The sequence below is a fragment of the Engraulis encrasicolus genome, chromosome 7, assembly GCF_034702125.1.
Source record: "Engraulis encrasicolus isolate BLACKSEA-1 chromosome 7, IST_EnEncr_1.0, whole genome shotgun sequence".
Lineage (NCBI taxonomy): Eukaryota > Metazoa > Chordata > Actinopteri > Clupeiformes > Engraulidae > Engraulis > Engraulis encrasicolus.
The window spans coordinates 52,156,807-52,174,133 of record NC_085863.1 but is presented as its reverse complement, the minus strand read 5'-3'; the positions used below and the strand labels follow the sequence as shown (position 1 = coordinate 52,174,133).

The 17,327-nt window shown below is 44.5% G+C and overlaps 1 protein-coding gene across 2 annotated transcripts; it reads right to left on the bottom strand.

Moving 5' to 3' along the window:
• Positions 1-509: 509 nt before the first annotated feature.
• sar1b (secretion associated, Ras related GTPase 1B) lies at positions 510-17,297 on the bottom strand. 2 transcript variants are annotated; one of them, XM_063203908.1, is made up of 8 exons: positions 17,202-17,283; positions 16,706-16,898; positions 14,144-14,219; positions 9,545-9,664; positions 8,908-8,973; positions 7,985-8,088; positions 3,740-3,871; positions 510-2,452 (listed from the first exon to the last, which is right to left on the bottom strand). In XM_063203908.1, the coding sequence occupies exons 3-8, from the start codon at positions 14,199-14,201 to the stop codon at positions 2,336-2,338; spliced, it is 597 nt and encodes a 198-aa protein (XP_063059978.1). In that variant the 5' UTR covers positions 14,202-14,219; positions 16,706-16,898; positions 17,202-17,283; the 3' UTR covers positions 510-2,335. The 2 variants fall into 2 exon arrangements, with proteins under 2 accessions (XP_063059978.1, XP_063059979.1); XM_063203909.1 differs by lacking the exon at positions 16,706-16,898 and having other exon boundaries at positions 17,202-17,297.
• Positions 17,298-17,327: the final 30 nt, after the last annotated feature.

The following is a 17,327-nucleotide window of genomic DNA, read 5'->3' as shown; positions in this document are numbered from 1 at the left end:
TATTTGTAATGTCTCAGATTGTATTTTTGTATTGTGTTGTATTCCATTTCTACATGAAGGTATCTGCTACAGTAAGTGCAATGTGATGTAAAATGTGTAGCATCACCGTGTTGTAGGCCCTCACATAAAAATGTTATTGCCATTGCTGCCACCCACTGGACAACTGCTAATACTGCACTCCACACAGCCAATGTCATTTGAGGTCACTAGAACTGTCTTCACATCTTAAAACAACATTCTACATACAACCGATAGCGGCTAGATAATAAATGAGCAGTAGGGCCTTATTCACATAGTCCATGCTTTAGTTTCGGAGAGATACGTCTGCACACTAAAAATCCCTTTTGTTTTCTTTTATTATTTCATGGGTGGATGTCCTGCACCTTTTTCTGGGATGTGCACAATCTTAATCCTCAACTGAATGTAGTCCATGCTTTACCCAAATTAGAAAGTGCCACCATTTCTCTTAGCCATCACCAAGCTGAAGCATTACACGCATACACCCCGGGTCTGTTTTCATTGCAAACATTTATTACAATTTTATGATGCAAACAACAGTTTCTCCCTTACATGGATCAGCTCATGGAATGACAGAATGACGATGAGACAGGGGGACAGAACAGAACAGAACAGAGGAGTATGTGCCATTCCATGTTGCCCCTTCCTGGGCTTCCTGTAGATGTAGAAAACAAAAGACTACTTGAGGCTACTCTCTCTTTCTCTCTCACTTCTTCTAAACTCGTGTTAATTTGGCATACAATACCCCCACCTTTTTAATGTGTATTTTCTTTGTCGTCAATCGCTATGCTCGGTATGTAGTCATTAAAAATGAAGGAACAAGGCATGCATAATAAGTTCTTCTTTTTGTTTCGTAATGCACATCAATCAAAATCAAGAGCTACTCAGGATTCCACTTTGAAAAAAAAAAACAAAGAAAGAAAATAAAATTAAAAATACCCTTCCATGTTTGTTTGTTTCGTTTTACATTTCATCTGGTCCGTTCAACTCATTCAGGAATACATCCCCCCCCCTGCTTAGTGTATCTTTCGCCATCTCCCTCCTCTCCTTCACGTGGGAGGTTATAGTTTGGTCCTCTCCCCATTCAGTTGAGCATGTAGCACACTGCTGTTACTTCCTAATGCAGAGGTCTGTATCCATCCCTCCATTCCTCTGCACCTCTAGCTGCTTTCTCTCTCTCTATTCACAGTCATGTAGTCATCCCTTTCTCTGCATTTGCCTTTCAAAAAATTAAACACAAACCCCTCAAAAGATAAGAGACACTTTAGGTCGGTTAGGAATGTCGCCATGTCCTTTTCTTTTAAAAAGAGAATTGCACTTCCTATCTTGTGAAAGATTTATTGCCATGTCTTTTTGTTGTTTTTTTTTTCTTTACCATAAGATGTGATCTGGTAACACAGGAGAGCATGTGAAACATTTGAATAAAAAGTTGTGAGGGAGGGTTAATATTTGTTTGTTTGTTTGTTTTAAGAGCTGTAGGAGTCGGATAGCAATTTCACTTTCAATTTCCAAATCAATTAGTAAAAAATATCTTTTTTTTCTGCTTTCGGGACTTTTTCCAAGTTTGCATGACAACAAGGGCAGGGAGAATAGTGGACTGCCAGACAGAAAATCTTTTAAAACCAGATATGTCTATGTGGCTGTATATATATATTTATATATAATATTTATATTCATAATTATACAAGTTTACTGAATCATGTTTTTTTTAAAAGAAAGGAAAAAAAACATGATGGAATAAAGGCAAATGTTTGACTGTAAGCCTTCCGGTAAAAAAGTGTATTGCGCAGAAGAGACAAATGGACAACTTGACAAACTTTTTTTTCTCTTTTTTTTTTGTTTGTTAAACTTAAGCTTCAAAACTGTTGGGCCCCATATAACCATCGGAATCATACGCAACAAGAGTTGCATGTCACACACCAACGGCCTTCTTGCGTAGGAGAGGAATATGAAGAAAAAGAATAAAAATAACAAACACATCTTCAGTTTTGTGGTGTTTTTAGATGGATCTGCACAGTCAAGGCTAGGTTATTCTTAGAAAAAACAAGGGTGAGAGGAGAGAAGAGAAGGGTGTAAGACCAAATGTTCGACCCATAACAGTCTATCGGGCTCGAGTTGTACTGGTGGTGGTTGTTGTTGGTGGCGTCGTTTCATTTTCTAGTTGGTTGTTATTGTTTCGAGGGCGGGCTGTTCCAGGCTGTGGTGGTGGTGGTGTTATTGTTGTTGGGCCAGTGGTGGGCCGGCCCGTACCCCTGGATCGCCCTCTGCTGTTGGGGTAGGGTAGGTGGGGTGGGGTGGCTGGGGGTGGAGGGGCTCTCTAGTCGATGTATTGCGAGAGCCAGCGGAAGCCCTCTCCGTAGCCCTGCCTCTTCAGCACGCTGCACATGAACACCTCCAGTGGCCTTGTGTTCAGATCCTTCAGAGGCACAGTGCCCTGCGAACCAGACCATCAGCACCCATTAGCAAACATTAACATTACACACAGACACGCACACAAATACACACACGCACACAAATACACACACGCACACAAATACACACACGCACACAGATACACACACGCACACAGATACACACACACACACACACACACACACACACACACACACACACACACACAAATACACACACACAAATACACACACACAAATACACAAATGCGCGCACACAAATGCGCGCACGCACGCAGGCGCGCACGCACGCGCGCACTCACTGCCTGGGGTCTCCTTTACACACCTGATCTTTACCACCTCCCTGGAGGCCTGTGGCTGTGCAGGCATGCTGCCACTAGCCGTGGATATGTGTGCTTCAAATCCAGCTCTACTATGCTATACATCTCAGGATACCATCTACTCTGCTGTGTGTGCCTCAGTCCTCATTTACAGTGTATCAGTCGTGGGGTGGCAATGCCAGAGGCATACTGACGTCTGGTTCAGACTTCACCTTCAGTTGCAGGACACGTACTGTCAGCGGTGGGTGGCGGCAGATCACGTACCCAAACAGCCACCACGCCCCCCTCTTTAGAGCTGAAACGACCCTTTGCAGCGCTCAAGGTATATTTCTCCCGACCCTGGCTGAATTGTTCGTAATCTGCCGCTACTGCTCCGCTGACAGTATGTGTCCTGTAACTGAAGGAGGACTCTAAAGAGACCATTAGGCCGGGGATATGCTTGCTTTGTGCCCAAACTATGCATGCAGAGTGCACATTCTTGCTTCAGGATGACTGGAGCACAATATTCATCTAGGCATCATCTAACAAGGCAGATAGCCAAGGTGCTCTCGTTAATGTTTTCCACCATTGTTTGACTCTACTGCAAATTCAACATGGACGTTTGGAAGATTGCCCCCTCGCGATTTTGTCGTTATTGCAACACACAGGTGCATCTGCGCACCTTGTGTCCAGTGTTCTTCCGTGCACAAAAATCGACATTAAATTCACGTGTACGAAATGTGCCCGCGCACGAGTATCTTGCGTCAAGCATGTCCCCGGCCTCACACACTGAGCTGAGTATGTTAACTTGCTGCAATTAGGTCATTTTCTACAAAGGAGATCCCTGCGGATTTGCCCATGGAAAAGTGCTTTCAACATATTTCAAGTTGAGTTCGGAAACTTTATTTTTAAGGCAGAAAAAAACAAATGACTGTGTCTTTAACCCGTTACCTCCTCCCCCTGAGATATTCCAAACACATTAAAAGTCTGGCACCGTTGGCCTGCCCTCACCTTGCCCGTTGTCTGGCCGTACAGTCCGAAGATTTCGCGCAGCTTCTCCTCGCTGATGGCTTCTGGGTTGTCGATCTTGTTCCCGAGGACGAGGATAGGCACGTTTCCGATGGTCTCGTCTGTCATGAGGGCCTGTTGGGGCACGGAAAGCAACACATTCCCATCAAACACCGAATAACCCAGCGCTGCATTTCTCACATGGTCAGCTGGCAAAGCATGACATGTGCACTTAACTCAGTCAGATTCAAGATTCAAGAGTTTGTCGTCATTGAAGGCAACGAAATTGTGTGTGGAGTAGTAGTAGTAGTAGCCTATGTACATAGTCAGAGTGCCCCTCCATAAATTGTAGTAAAGTAATAAGTAATAATACATTAATAAAGGAAATCAATAAATTAGATCCCCCTTCCCACAATTCAAGGTTGCTGCTCATCTTTACCTGCAATCAAAGCTTATCATACAATATAGGAATAGGTAATATGCACAAAACACACGTACGATATGACCAGGGCTCTGAATTAACTTTTTCCACCACAAGCCAATTTGGCTAGTGGACATTTTTTCTTACCAGCCAAACAGAAGTTCAACAAGCCATTTTTTTTTTATCTCGCCAAAATAAACTATGCTTTAGGCTAGTCTTTTTTTTTATTTTTTAAATTATGGTCATTTTGTTCAACTATTTCTACAACACAGATACACCATAGGCCTGCATAAGCTATATGCCTACATAATAAGCATATTATAGGCTAAGCTTATATATTTTTTGAAAACAGCTGAATCACATCACACAATCCACTCACATAACAGACCTTTAACATACAGTAACCAAGCACACAGCTTAACACTACAAAACCTCACATAGGCCTACGCACACCCCAAGGAAGGAGAAGAGATGAGAGGAGAGAGGAGGAGCTCTTCTCTACCATGCGCAACAAAATGACAAGAAGCCTAGTTTAAGTAAAAGTAAATAATATCTCGGGAATATTCGCTTCCGTTGTTACTTCGACAGCTTCGTCGTTGGTTGCTTTTTTTTCTTTCCGATGGCGTGGGCCAGAGCTGTAGAGAAGCTGGGCTTTCCAACTTAGTTGCGCCAGGACTCGGAACATTTCAGAAGACAACTGAACTGACAGCTATGGTCACACTACTCTGACAGTCAGCTCTCCTCCTCTGCCCTTGTCGCTATTTCGTTCCACAGCCACTCATTTTTTAACGTCACTATTATTACGGTTACAATTACTACTAGCATTCACCAACGCACAGAACCTTGCGCTAACCCCCGCCACATTCTCATCACTCGCACAAAACATAGTCTACAGAACAGAAGTAGCTCTATGCATAATCTGCGTAACTCCTGTTATTGAAACGGCCAGGGCCTCGCTGCTTCAAAAATGCAGCCTGTTACAGGGCCTCGCTGCTTCAAAAATGCAGCCTGTTACAGCAATGTTCATATAGCAGTAGTGACGTTAAAAAGGTTGTAGCGAAAGCGACGAGAGCATAGGAGGAGAGCTGCCTGTCAGAATAGTGTGAGCGCAGCTTAGCTGACAGAATGTTTTCAATCCTGGCGCGCGCAACAGCATGGAGTTGCCGCTCGCTGCACTGGAAAGCCCACTGTGGGAGGCTACGTCGTGACGCTAGTGTCCATGGGTAATGTAGGAAATCTCGCCGTCTAACGTTCGTCAGAGCAGCGGTTTACCGTTCATAATTTACTGTACTCGGGAACTACTAGCCAAATTGGCGGGTAGGTATTTTTTTCTACTAGCCAAAATGAATTTTCACCCCTGTTTGGCGTGTTGGCGTGTGTTAATTTAGAGCCCTGGATATGACCCTGGTAGACATGACTAAACACCATTACAGACCGTTAGAGCTGCAGGACCTGAAGTATATCATGAAGTCATTATGTCATGAAGCGCCCTGCAGATTTTCACAGGGGGGCTAAGCTTACACTCAGCGACAATAGAGACTGATTGACTTATGCTCTAAGATATGAGTGTTCTCCCAATACATAGAATGTTAAAAAATGAGGCTTGTATTCAGGAAGGGAAAAGCAAATGCTCCCAAAGATACTCTTCCTAGGCACATGAGCATCTCCTTAACACAAAAAAACATTACAGCTGGCTCCAAAACAGCTCTAGTTCCTCGCAGACAAAAAAAGGGAATGGTTTCTGTGTCACACAGTACAACCGTTTGATTCTCCAATTTAATCGGGAGCCCCCATCTCCCCTTGCGACAGCCGAGCTGTGTAGGGTTTCTGTTAAGACTTGTCTCTGAAACGCGTCCAACTGTTGAGGACCTGTTGGTTCAGCCCAGTTCAGCTTCTCATCTCTCATGCAGAGGGAGCGATATGAGTAAACAATCTGGCAGCAGCACTGAGCAGAGTCTGTTCTTTCTGTACCCCTGTAAAACTACAGCGAAAAACACTACGCCCACACACAGCACTCAGGACAGTGCGTCTGTGTGTCCGTGTGTCTGTGTGTGTGTGGCCGCGCACACGTCTGTCTGTGCACGTGTGTGCGTGCGTGCGTGCGTGTGGGCGCGTGCGTGTGTGTCTGAGAGAGGTTGTTTTATGATGACGTCAACAGTGCTTTTGTAGTCGCTGTAACTAGGGCTGTAACAAGGAGGTCTACTGGATCATTAGGCTGTAACGATACACTCAACTCACGATTCGGTTCGTATCACGATTTTTGATCTACGGTTCGATACACCCCACGATTTTTAAAATGTATCTTTTTGATGATTGTTTGGAGCTTGGAAGCACCATCACATCATATCTTGTGGTTGTTTTCTGGACTGAAGGGTAACAGAACGTTGAGAGTATCACAATACTGGCATCTTGCATCACGATATAGTATCGTGACTCTGCGTATCACGATTTCTCGATACAATATCGTTACAGCCCTAGCTCTCTCTAACTTTAGAAGATGGAAGGTATTTCACACCTCAATAGGCCTTAATGACATCATTCCGTCCACAATCAGAGATGATGATTACAATGACGATGAGCTACCAAAACTCTGTGAGCTGTTAAAACCCTTTTGTTTACACTCACATCAAGAATTTAAAGATCAATCGCTTGGTCTGAACATATGATAGCTGCCGTAACAGAAACTGTAATCTATTCAGCACATCAGCTCCACAGCCACAGCCACATAAGCGGCCCACTGACCCATATGCTTATGTCTGAGGTTTCCTGTTACAGTACATACAGACCAGTATCGACCAACGCCATAAGTGCGATGGAAGTCATTATTTCTCTATGGAGGGTCAGTGAATTGGGCGGCCAAAGCGAATTTCAAGAGTCAGAAGTCAGTTATAACATTATGGTAATGAGATGTGACGCAGTTTGACCAAAAACAACTTTAATACTTGTGTCTTCGAATGTCCCAGGTGGACAGATTAAGCCGGGCATACACTGTGCGATATTTTCACATCTCACAACTCAAGTCCTCACACACTATACGAGCCGACAGCCGGATGCGAGCCGAATGCTCCCATTGTACGACAGGCATGTTTCCCAGGTTTGCAGAGGAGGGAACATGCGCACCTGAGGTGGAGACGAGGACGCGCTCAGGAGCGGATCGCAAGGCCTCATTAATTTGTGCACGTGTAGTGTCAAATCGGGTCGTAGCACTGCTATTAATGCGAAATCCTGGTCGTGCCTCGTGAGTAAATCGCAATTTTCTTGCGACCCTGCGATTGCACGATCACGAGGTCAAATCACTTGTCGTTACCCCATGTACACCACACGATGCGAGACTCACGATTGACCTGCGATTGAGCAAGAAATCGGCCCGACTGCCAAAAAGTCGTGCGAGGGCCAAATCAGGGCAAAATTCGCAGTGTAAGCCCGGCTTTATCTAAATCAAACATGTCGATCAGGTCGAAACATCTTCAGCAGCGACCTTGGTTTCGCTTTTGTCCTTTTCAGTCAAAACACGCAATCAACCAGGCGAATACACCGGCGGAGAATAAGCGACAGAGAATCGCCAGCGAATCAATACAAACTCAATTACTTTCGTCACTGGAATCGCTGGAGTCGCGCTTGGTGTATTTGCGCGGTAAGGTAAGGTTCCTGTCTGTAGCTCTCCCACCCAACCTGATAGTGTTCCACTTAGGATGCACCGAACGACACTGTAGTGTATTTATCTAGCCTTGGCACGCCTCATTCAAACATTGACACTGCAGTAGAGCACCTCTCCCTGTGTGGTTTTAACGAGCACATCAAGGCGCAGGACTCAGAGCGATACTCACGTTAAGCTCTTCTTTCGACTCCATCAGTCTTACATGATCTAGGCAGTCCACCAAGAAGACAATACCATTGATTGCAGGGAGGTAGTTTTTCCACACTCGTCGTGCTGTAGCAAGAGAGAGACAGAGAAAGAAAAGAGAATATGAAGAAAATGCCTCACATCGCTTTACCTCGTAACTCATCTGGTTTCTTGTTTTGGACATTTTTGGAGCTTTTCGGGCCTTTATTTAGGACAGGACAGTTAGAGACTGACAGGAAGTGCGTGGAGAGAGAGACAGGGAATGATGAGGAAATGGCTGAGGTTGGATGACTCTAACCTAGCTCCTAGGATTTATGGTGTGTGCCTTAACCCACTGAGCCCTGGCAGCCCCATGTTAATCCCGTTTCTGCCATTTCACTGATGCATGACCTTGCTTATCTGAAGGACATACTAAGGCCTCATGTTCCTGGAGGAGAACTACGCTGCTCCAACACAAACTGTCTGGCCCTGCTGTCTGCTTGCTCTAAGCGATCCCAGTCAAGAATGTTTTCCGTCAAGTAAAGACTTCTCTTTCGACACTACATATCTACTACACTTATGCTTGAGCTGCCCCAGTCCTGGGCCGGGCTCCATGGCATGATGTGTGTGTGTGTGTGTGTCTCCTTAGCCCTGTGCTATTGCACTGAAACAAAAAACCTTACCCTACTTAGCATCTGCAATCTGCACTTGTTGTTCTGTATATTTCCTGTGCACTTTGTAACTGCTAGTGATGTTGACTGTGATTATGTCCTCGATTGTAAGTCGCTTTGGTTAAAAAGCGTCTGCCACATGCAATGTGTCTTCATACAATAGTGTTTAAGTGAAGTGACCTCTCACAAGATTGACCAAACGTCTTGTTAAAAACTTTAGATGTGTTTTGACAGTGTGTCGTGGTGCAGTGCTCACCTTGTGCGTGACCTCCCAGGTCGAAAGTGGTGAAGGTCATGCCAGCGATCGTCAGCTCTTCTGAGGCTAAAGAGACACAAGACGCCAAACACTTAGCAAATGAAATCGTTCTGCTCTGCTGTGACTAGTGTCACTTTTTTGGCAGCACTATCTAAAAATCAACACTGTGATGTTGGTGTGGCTGACGGGCAGCCTTGGTGTGTGTGTGCGCGCGTGTGTGCGTGTGTGTGTCCGTGCGTGCATGCGTGCGTGCATGTGGTGTCTGTGCGAAAGTGTGTGTGATGTCCGTGCAAAAGTGTGTGTGGTGTCCGTGCAAAAGTGTGTGTGGTGTCCGTGCAAAAGTGTGTGTGGTGTCCGTGCAAAAGTGTGTGTGGTGTCCGTGCAAAAGTGTGTGTGGTGTCCGTGCAAAAGTGTGTGTGGTGTCCGTGCAAAAGTGTGTGTGGTGTCTGTGCGAAAGTGTGTGTGTGTGTGTGTGTGTGTGTGTGTGTGTGTGGTGTGTCCATGCGAAACAGTGTGTGTCCGTGCGAAAGCGTGTCCGTGCGAAAGAGTGTGTGTGTGTGTGTGTGTGTTGTGTCCGTGCAAAAGTGTGTGTGTGTGTGTTTCATGCCGCCTGACTCCGTGATTGGCAGCCACTTACTGGGGTGCAAGGTTGGTACGTGCTGTCCCAATCTGTCATCTTTGAGCATGTGCAGTAATGTCGTCTTGCCAGCATTGTCCAGGCCCAGGAATACTAATTTGCCAGATTTCTTGTACAGCCCTGCAGGGAGAAGAGAGAAGAGAGAGAAAACAATGACAAGTGCTTTTTAGTTCCCATATTTCTAGAAATCAACTGGATTGTTGCCTGCCTGCTATAATTACTGTCCAGTTGAGAGCTTAGCTCTTACAGACTACTACAGATGATTCACACTAGGTTAGTTAGGTTTGCAGTGATTTGCAGCACTGATGTGTGTACATCCATTTCATAGAAGCAAAGAGTAGAACTCGCACTCCAGCAGCCGATGCAACAGTTGGTTTATTGCTTTACATTATGTACAAGTGATCAAGGTGCTACCCAAAAGTGCAAAACGTTTTCGGTCACCAGGCCTTCCTCAGTGCAAAACATTTTTGCACTGAGGAAGGTCTGGTGACCGAAAACGTTTTGCACTTTTGGGTAGCACCTTGATCACTTGTACATATGTAAAGCAATAAATCAGCTATTGCATCGGCTGCTGGTGTGTGAGTTCTACTCTTTGCTTCTGTGGATTATCGCTTTGGAACCAACGCACCCACAAGGACTGGAGTTACTGGCGCGACACCCCTCTGTCTTTTGTGTACATCCATTTAATCAAATCAATTTAATCTCATCAGAAAGCGATTTAGCTAGTTTTCACTTTCAGTACAGCACATGCCTGCCTTTACATTTGAAGTGTGAAGTTTCAAGATATTCATAGTTTGTTTGGTCGAACAGTTCACTCAGCGAAGCCACTGCTGCTGCAGGGCCCAATCTGGCGCATCTCACGTCATGCTAGTGGAAACCTGAAGTTTCACTTCAACTAATCTGAAGAGACTAGTTCCTCTGGTTACGTCATTCTACTCCAGCATGCAGAGAGGCATGACTGTGCAGGAATACCATCAGGAGCAGTAGAATCACACACGTGCACGCACACGCGCGCACGCGCACACGCACACGCACACACACACACACCAAAATGGCTGGCCTTATCACTTTACTCCTTCTGAGCAAAGCCCTACAGGTGTTGCCAGTGGACATTTTGCAGCAGGCCAATAGAGTGAATATTTCAGTAAGTACTGTGAGCCCTAGGCAAGGCCCTAGGCTTGGCTGGGCCTCTATCTAAGGGCAAGATGGGAGGAGGAGGACTGCGGTGGTGATCAGGTGAACTGCACCTGGTGGTGGGGTGCCTGCCTGTCTACCTGCCTACCTGCCTGCCTGGCTGGCTGTATGGCACGCTGATAAGGTTAGGATGTGATATTTGATCCTCCTAGTCTAGGGTGAGGGCACGAGATAGCATGCACTGGATTGTTGTAACAGTCACCTGGGCATAAGATAAAACTACCTTTCACCCTTCTTTTTTTTGTTGGGTTTTCATCTTTTCCTTTAATAGCAAGGAAAATGATGGATAGAAAATGGGTTAAAAATGAGATGGGAAAGGGAAATTACATTCCCGTTGAAACTATGGTAGCCAGTTTTGGTTACCATAACTGTGTCTGCACATTGTTCTCATCCCAAAAACACCAAATTAGCGTTTAAAAAACTCGGAAAAACTCGCCAACAACCTGACTAACCACACTATCTGCACATAGTATTAATTAACACAATTCATTGAAGTCATCCATCTACTACTAAAGGCCTATGAATCAAGACCAGTCATTTGGGCAAAGTGCCGTCCTAGGTGAATCTGCTGGCGGTAAAACACCTGGGGATAAACATAGACATCTGTGTCCACAGAACCCCCTCTGTCCTCTCTCTTCCTAATGGCATGGAAAACCTCTCATCAGAGCCCACGATTAAATTAAGCCCTTCACAGAGAAAGATAGGCATGCAGCCAAAGTAGTCAGACAGGCACAGTGGGCGCGCGCGCGCACGCACGCACGCACGCACGCACACGCGCACGCGCACGCGCACGCGCACGCGCACGCGCACACGCACACGCACACGCACACGCACACGCACACGCACACGCACACGCACACACACACACACACACACACACACACACACACACACACAGAGTTTAAGTGCAAAAGTCCACTGTTGTGATGCAATCACAGGGCTCCAGACTAACTTTTTGCACTGGTTGCACTGGTGCGCCTAAAAAAATTTTTTAGGTGCACCAGCACAAAATTTAGGTGCACCCACATGTTTTTACCTAGGCCCACACACACACGCACCTCAGCTTTAATTTTTTAAAAAATAAATATATATAATAATAGTAATAATAATAGTAGGCCTATAATAATTATTATTATTATCATTATTATTATTTGAAAAGACCTGGAGCCTTCCTTGTGCTATAGGCTATCCAAATGTGCTCCTTAGAAGACATGACAGTAGGCCTACCTAACTAGGTCTACCACATCTTGGCTACAGGTATGCTAAGCTTTAATTTTCTGCAATAAGACTAGGCTACACACACGACACAAGCACAGGGTTCCACATTGCCTATTCATTCCAATATGAAGATAGATAGAAAGTTAGTTAGGCTATATAGGCCTAGTTAGTTAGACAGATAGATAGATTTCAGACCCAGTTAAAAATGCATGGTTTTTCAAATTATTAAGTTAGACACTAACATGTTTACAGTGGAATCCGAGGTAAATTGGGTTTTGTATTTCCCCATTTTTGAGCGCTCTGCATGATGATTGTGGACGGTATCAAGCGCTATACAAACACGACAGCACAATTCCGTGCGCTCTCTCTCGCTCTCTCGGTGCCTGAACGATGCCTTGCCGACAGATAGGCAGTAATACTAGGTTATGTAGTCGCTATAAAAAAAACTTTCACAGAAGTTCCGAGAGATAGCGTGTCACCTGTTGTTTGGCCAGCTCTGCCCGCACAGCAACGGGCCATTCTCCGCGCACCCGTCTGCGTTTATGTTGTGGCCAATTGTGTTTGTGTGGCTATGTTTAAAACATCCTCAAGCCATTTCAGTTTTCCAGGGATTGTAACACATTTCAACAGACGTTGAGAACACTAACTCGCTAGCAGCACATGTGAACTCGCTCGGATACCGGTAGTTTAGCAACTTCGAAGTCGAACATTCTATTCTGAAACGTCGCCACCGGGCTGCCTGTCAGCGAGAGGGAGAAAAGTTCAGCGGAGTTGAAGGAATGACCGCATTGACGCGTTTTATTTTGAGATGAGTCACTACTGCAGACTGGCTAATAATTGTATGCCCATTAAAATGGGTGTTTAGCATTGCCTATTCATTTTGTTCTACTGATGGCTGGTCGCACCGGTGCGCCTAAAAATATGTTTTAGGCGCACTACTGAAAAAAATGGGCGCATGTGCGACCAAATTGGGCGCACTCTGGAGCCCTGAATCAGCTCCAGGAGATGGACTGATGAAGGTGATTAGGTGCGGATCCTGCTGTACGCTACTGGGCATGCCACGTATTCAAGTCCCAGCAATCTAGCAATCACAATAAACTCCTCATATCAATCCATTTCATGTGCGATACATTCGAGTATAATAAAGATGTATGCTAATTATCCTGGGGGAAATTAAAACTTGAAAGAGGGATTGAAATGCTTCTACAGGCATATTTTGTAAACATAATACCTGAACATAACCATGTGCCATACCCACACCAGACTCAGCGTGAATGAGTCAGGCCTCAGTAGCAACATGTGCTGGTCTGTCTAGGAACAAGTATTGCCATCTGGACAGACCAGAAGAATACCTGTCTGACAGGCCAGGCCCAGCCCTCAGTGGGCGTGTGTATGCTTGTGTGTGTGTGCCACTACAGAGAACACGGTGTGTCACAGTGTCACCAGCACACACTAGAGAAGGAGACATGCCATGGCATTGGGGAGTGGTGGCTTTCGAGTTATCCATTTCCCCAGGCAACGAGAAAAACAACTTCCACTACATTACAATATTATTGTTATTTTATATCAGTGTTTCTCAAAGTGTGGTCCGGGGACCACTAGTGGTCCGCGACAGAACTCAGGTGGTCCACGAGGGGATTTCTACTTTTCCTAGATAAGCTAGCAGTAGGCTATATTTGTAACATTTTCATGTTTTCAACACAATAAGACAGGCTTATAATGTGAATAAAAAGTAAGTGATCTGCATCAAAATTAACAGTGTCAAATTAGCACCCATCAACTGCCAATTCAGTTGACAGGTGGTCCCTGATCATTTTTGTGGGGGACAAAGTGGTCCTCGGTCTGAAAAAGTTTGAGTATCACTGGCTTATATGTAGGGTTAGGGTTATCTCAATGGGGCATTGACACACAAACATAGGCTATGGTTATGAAAGGGTGAGCACAGAAAAAAAAGATTGGCACGACCCATGTAAGGGGGACCTTGGCTGGAATTTTTCCGTAAATGGGGGTCTTGTCATGGTTAAGTTTGGGAACCATTGCTATATACCTGTGCCCTCAGAATGACCTCAAAACGATCTCAGAGCAGCATCATAAAATACCAGGAAGCAGCATAGTGTGTGTAGCAGTGGAATTTTAAAAACAATCATAATAAGTTGTAAAATACATGAAAAGTAGACCAGAACTTACCTAGAAATTGCAGTACACTACTGACACTACTATAAATCCAATCAAATATGAAGGACATTTCCGACAGCTACCAACCCTGCAAGAAAACACAAAAAGACAAAAGAAATCACACGTTAGAATCAGCTTAGAAAATCACAGGTTAGAATCAGCTTAGAAAACATCACATTACTTTTACAAATTCTGACAAAATGCTTGATTGTGTCAGAAAAAAAAGTTAAGATAATACACACCGACAATCAGACCTATTCTTGCTATGGGATGAATGTACTGAAAACAGGACTTTAACCAGCGATGGCAAGGCACTGACTGCTGCTAACGCCTCTCTCATCTACCTCTACCTTCAGACAGAATGTACTGTGCAGAGCGGCTGAACTAAGTACTCCCGCTATAGGCCGAATGGACTGAAAAACAGGACTTAAATTTAAACCAGTGAGTACTGAAAAACAGGATGGATTTAAACCAGTGATGGCTAGGTTCTGACTCCTGCTAAAGACTCCCTCAGGTACCTCTACCTTCTGTCTTACAGTCCTGTGTAGAGCTGCTGAATTAAGCTAACTACTGCCAGAGGACAGTCCTCTCATCATCACAAACAGACAACAGTAAGGTGTGTCACTGAGAGAGTCTGTGATGGGCTTAGTGGCTGTATGATCATTGACAAGCCATCAAGAGGTCAGACGATGTAGGCCCATTAATTATACAGCAGGAATAAGCAAGCTTATGCATTTTGCAGAGATACCAGCAATGCAAACCCAAAACAGCTCCACTATTTGATCATCTACTGAGGTGACCAAGTCTCCAAAAATTGACTTAGGCCTGCTGGTGGTAAAAAAAACCCTTCTGTACTTAGAAAAACAAACATCAATGAAATGTAGGCCAGTGCCCATGTACTCACAGCTAAGTAATGTATGGAATGTTTTGTCAGGAAGATAGAAATAAAAAGGCCCAAGGGGAGGCTCAAGACTGAGTCACACAAACAGTACACCTGTCAGTAGTGGCCCAGAGAGTGAGAGGGGCGCGATGTGTCATAAGAAGGTATCATTAAAAGCCATCAGAATGACCTGTAGTTCTTGTTATGCAACAGTCAAACAGTCACCGTTCTAAAGTATACTGGAGGCAAAGGTGAGGAGCATGCAAATACAGCTGAAAATACACGTCAGCACGCCTTCTCCTCTCCTCCGCTCTGCGCACCACACGTGCCTCCCAGGAACGTCCCAGTGACGTGATCGAACGGCCCATTGCGACACAGTTTCGCCGGCGTATGGCAGCGTCTGAGTACAGAACTCGCAGAACATTTTCTACCGGCAACAATGACACTTTCACTTCCAACAATTAGACAGCGGGTTTTATAGCAATGTTATAACAATACGCTACCATACCATTAAGTTAAGATGCGTACATAATTTTAATTACAGGTAAACACACACCAATTTGAATATGCAACGATGGCTCTTAGAATAAACTTGTGCAATCAACTGTAAAGAAAAGAAAAAAAGAATACAAAAAAGTCGATGCATGCCAAGTCATGCCAAGATTTTTTCTAGTCTTTGAACAAAATACACCCTACACAACAATAAATGCAATGATATTAAGTCAGCTCGATCAGAAGCTTCCATCAGAGGTCGTTGTTTACTGTGTAATAAGTGTATGTGAGTTCATCAACAATCAGATCACACATGGCAAGACCGACTACTACTTGTATAAGTATTCTAATCAGATACTGTACAAGTCAGATAGCCAAAGCTCAAAAGGAGTTCAAACTTCATTTTGAACGCCAACGTTGAAATCAACCCAAAATTGCACATTTCAAATTGCGTTTCCCCCATAACTCTCCGAATGCATAGTGCGAATGTATACCGTAAGGTCGCCAACTCCATACAAGTTTAACACTTCTCAGTTAACATATTTTTCGGTGCTTTAGCTATCTCGAAAACTAGTTCTAGAGCTGGGCTAATGCTTGCAGGGCTTCGACTGGGTGTCAACTCAAAAGCTGGCTACGAACATTTACTGTCTGCAAACGATACATCTACACACCATCGGTATTCGTTACACACCCAATGACACCACAGTGTATCGTCGTAGTGCCTTATGGTATGATTACTACATATTAATGACAGTTCACAACATAACCAGTAAGAGCGAGGGCCACATACTCAACATTACTGAAATGGTCTCTACGTGTCACAGAGGAGCCAAGCTGTCGCTAACTAGCAACGCCGACACTAGCCTGCTGAGTTGTGACATCCTATGTTTGTAGTCATTTTTAGAAAACGCCAAAACTCAAGTTAAATGCTACCGTACACAGACAATTCAGAGCAACACAAAAACGACATCTATGTATTCCCGTGTACGTGTTCAAAAAACAAAATTACAACTAACTGTATGCTAGTTGGCTAACTATCGCCGTTAGAGAAATCAAAGACCATTGGCTACCAACGTTATACAATTAACTAGCTCGGGTTAGCTTGAGCAAAGCTTCCTCTCCAAAACTTAGCAACTCGATTAGCCTTCCACACAGTCACCAAAGAATGATACCACAAGATCGTTGTTCAGTGTGATTCTTACCTGTTATCTAAGAGTAAAAAATACCTAGATATGTGCGTTTAAAACGACAAAAAATGTCTCCTGAAAACACGGTAGCTTCAACCCAGTGCCCCTTTTCTGTCTTCGTGTTTTGTTCGGCTACAGAGCCACGACACAGCTATGGCTGACAACTTGCGACCTGCCCAGCCGCTTCCGGTTTCTGTAGCTTCGTTATCTGTCCGATTACAATAAAGTTAGATTCACGGTTGATTACAGTGGATTCATGTCAAATATACCGGCCGTGTTCAGAGACAGCAACAAAGGGGAACATTAAGCTATCCGAATTTCGTGAAAATTACATCTAGTTCTCGAAATTAACCGACTAAGTGAATTTTAAGTGAGCCTGTTTTATTTACACAGGTCTTTAGAGTATCACTGTATAGAAAAGCCACTACATGTGAAAAGTGGGTTTCATACCGACTCCGGGGGTAACAGTGTTTTTAAAAATGAGTTTGTAATGACCAGAGAAATGACTTACTTTAGGAAACCACTCTAGGAAAAAACTGAAATTGCTAAATATTTCCCCCCGGCTGGTAAAAGTTTTGCACAGGAAATGCCACGTGTACCAACTGCGCATGCTTCAATTAGGATTACGTTTCCTGGT

Coding starts and splice junctions, on each gene's coding strand:
- sar1b (XM_063203909.1), bottom strand. CDS start 14,201: ATGTCCTTCATATTTGATTGGATTTATAGTAGTGTCAGTAGTGTACTG. Junction 8,974..9,544: donor CGTACCAACCTTGCACCCCA/GTAAGTGGCTGC, acceptor GTGTCTCTTTAG/CCTCAGAAGAGCTGACGATC. Junction 2,453..3,739: donor ACGGCCAGACAACGGGCAAG/GTGAGGGCAGGC, acceptor TCTGGTTCGCAG/GGCACTGTGCCTCTGAAGGA.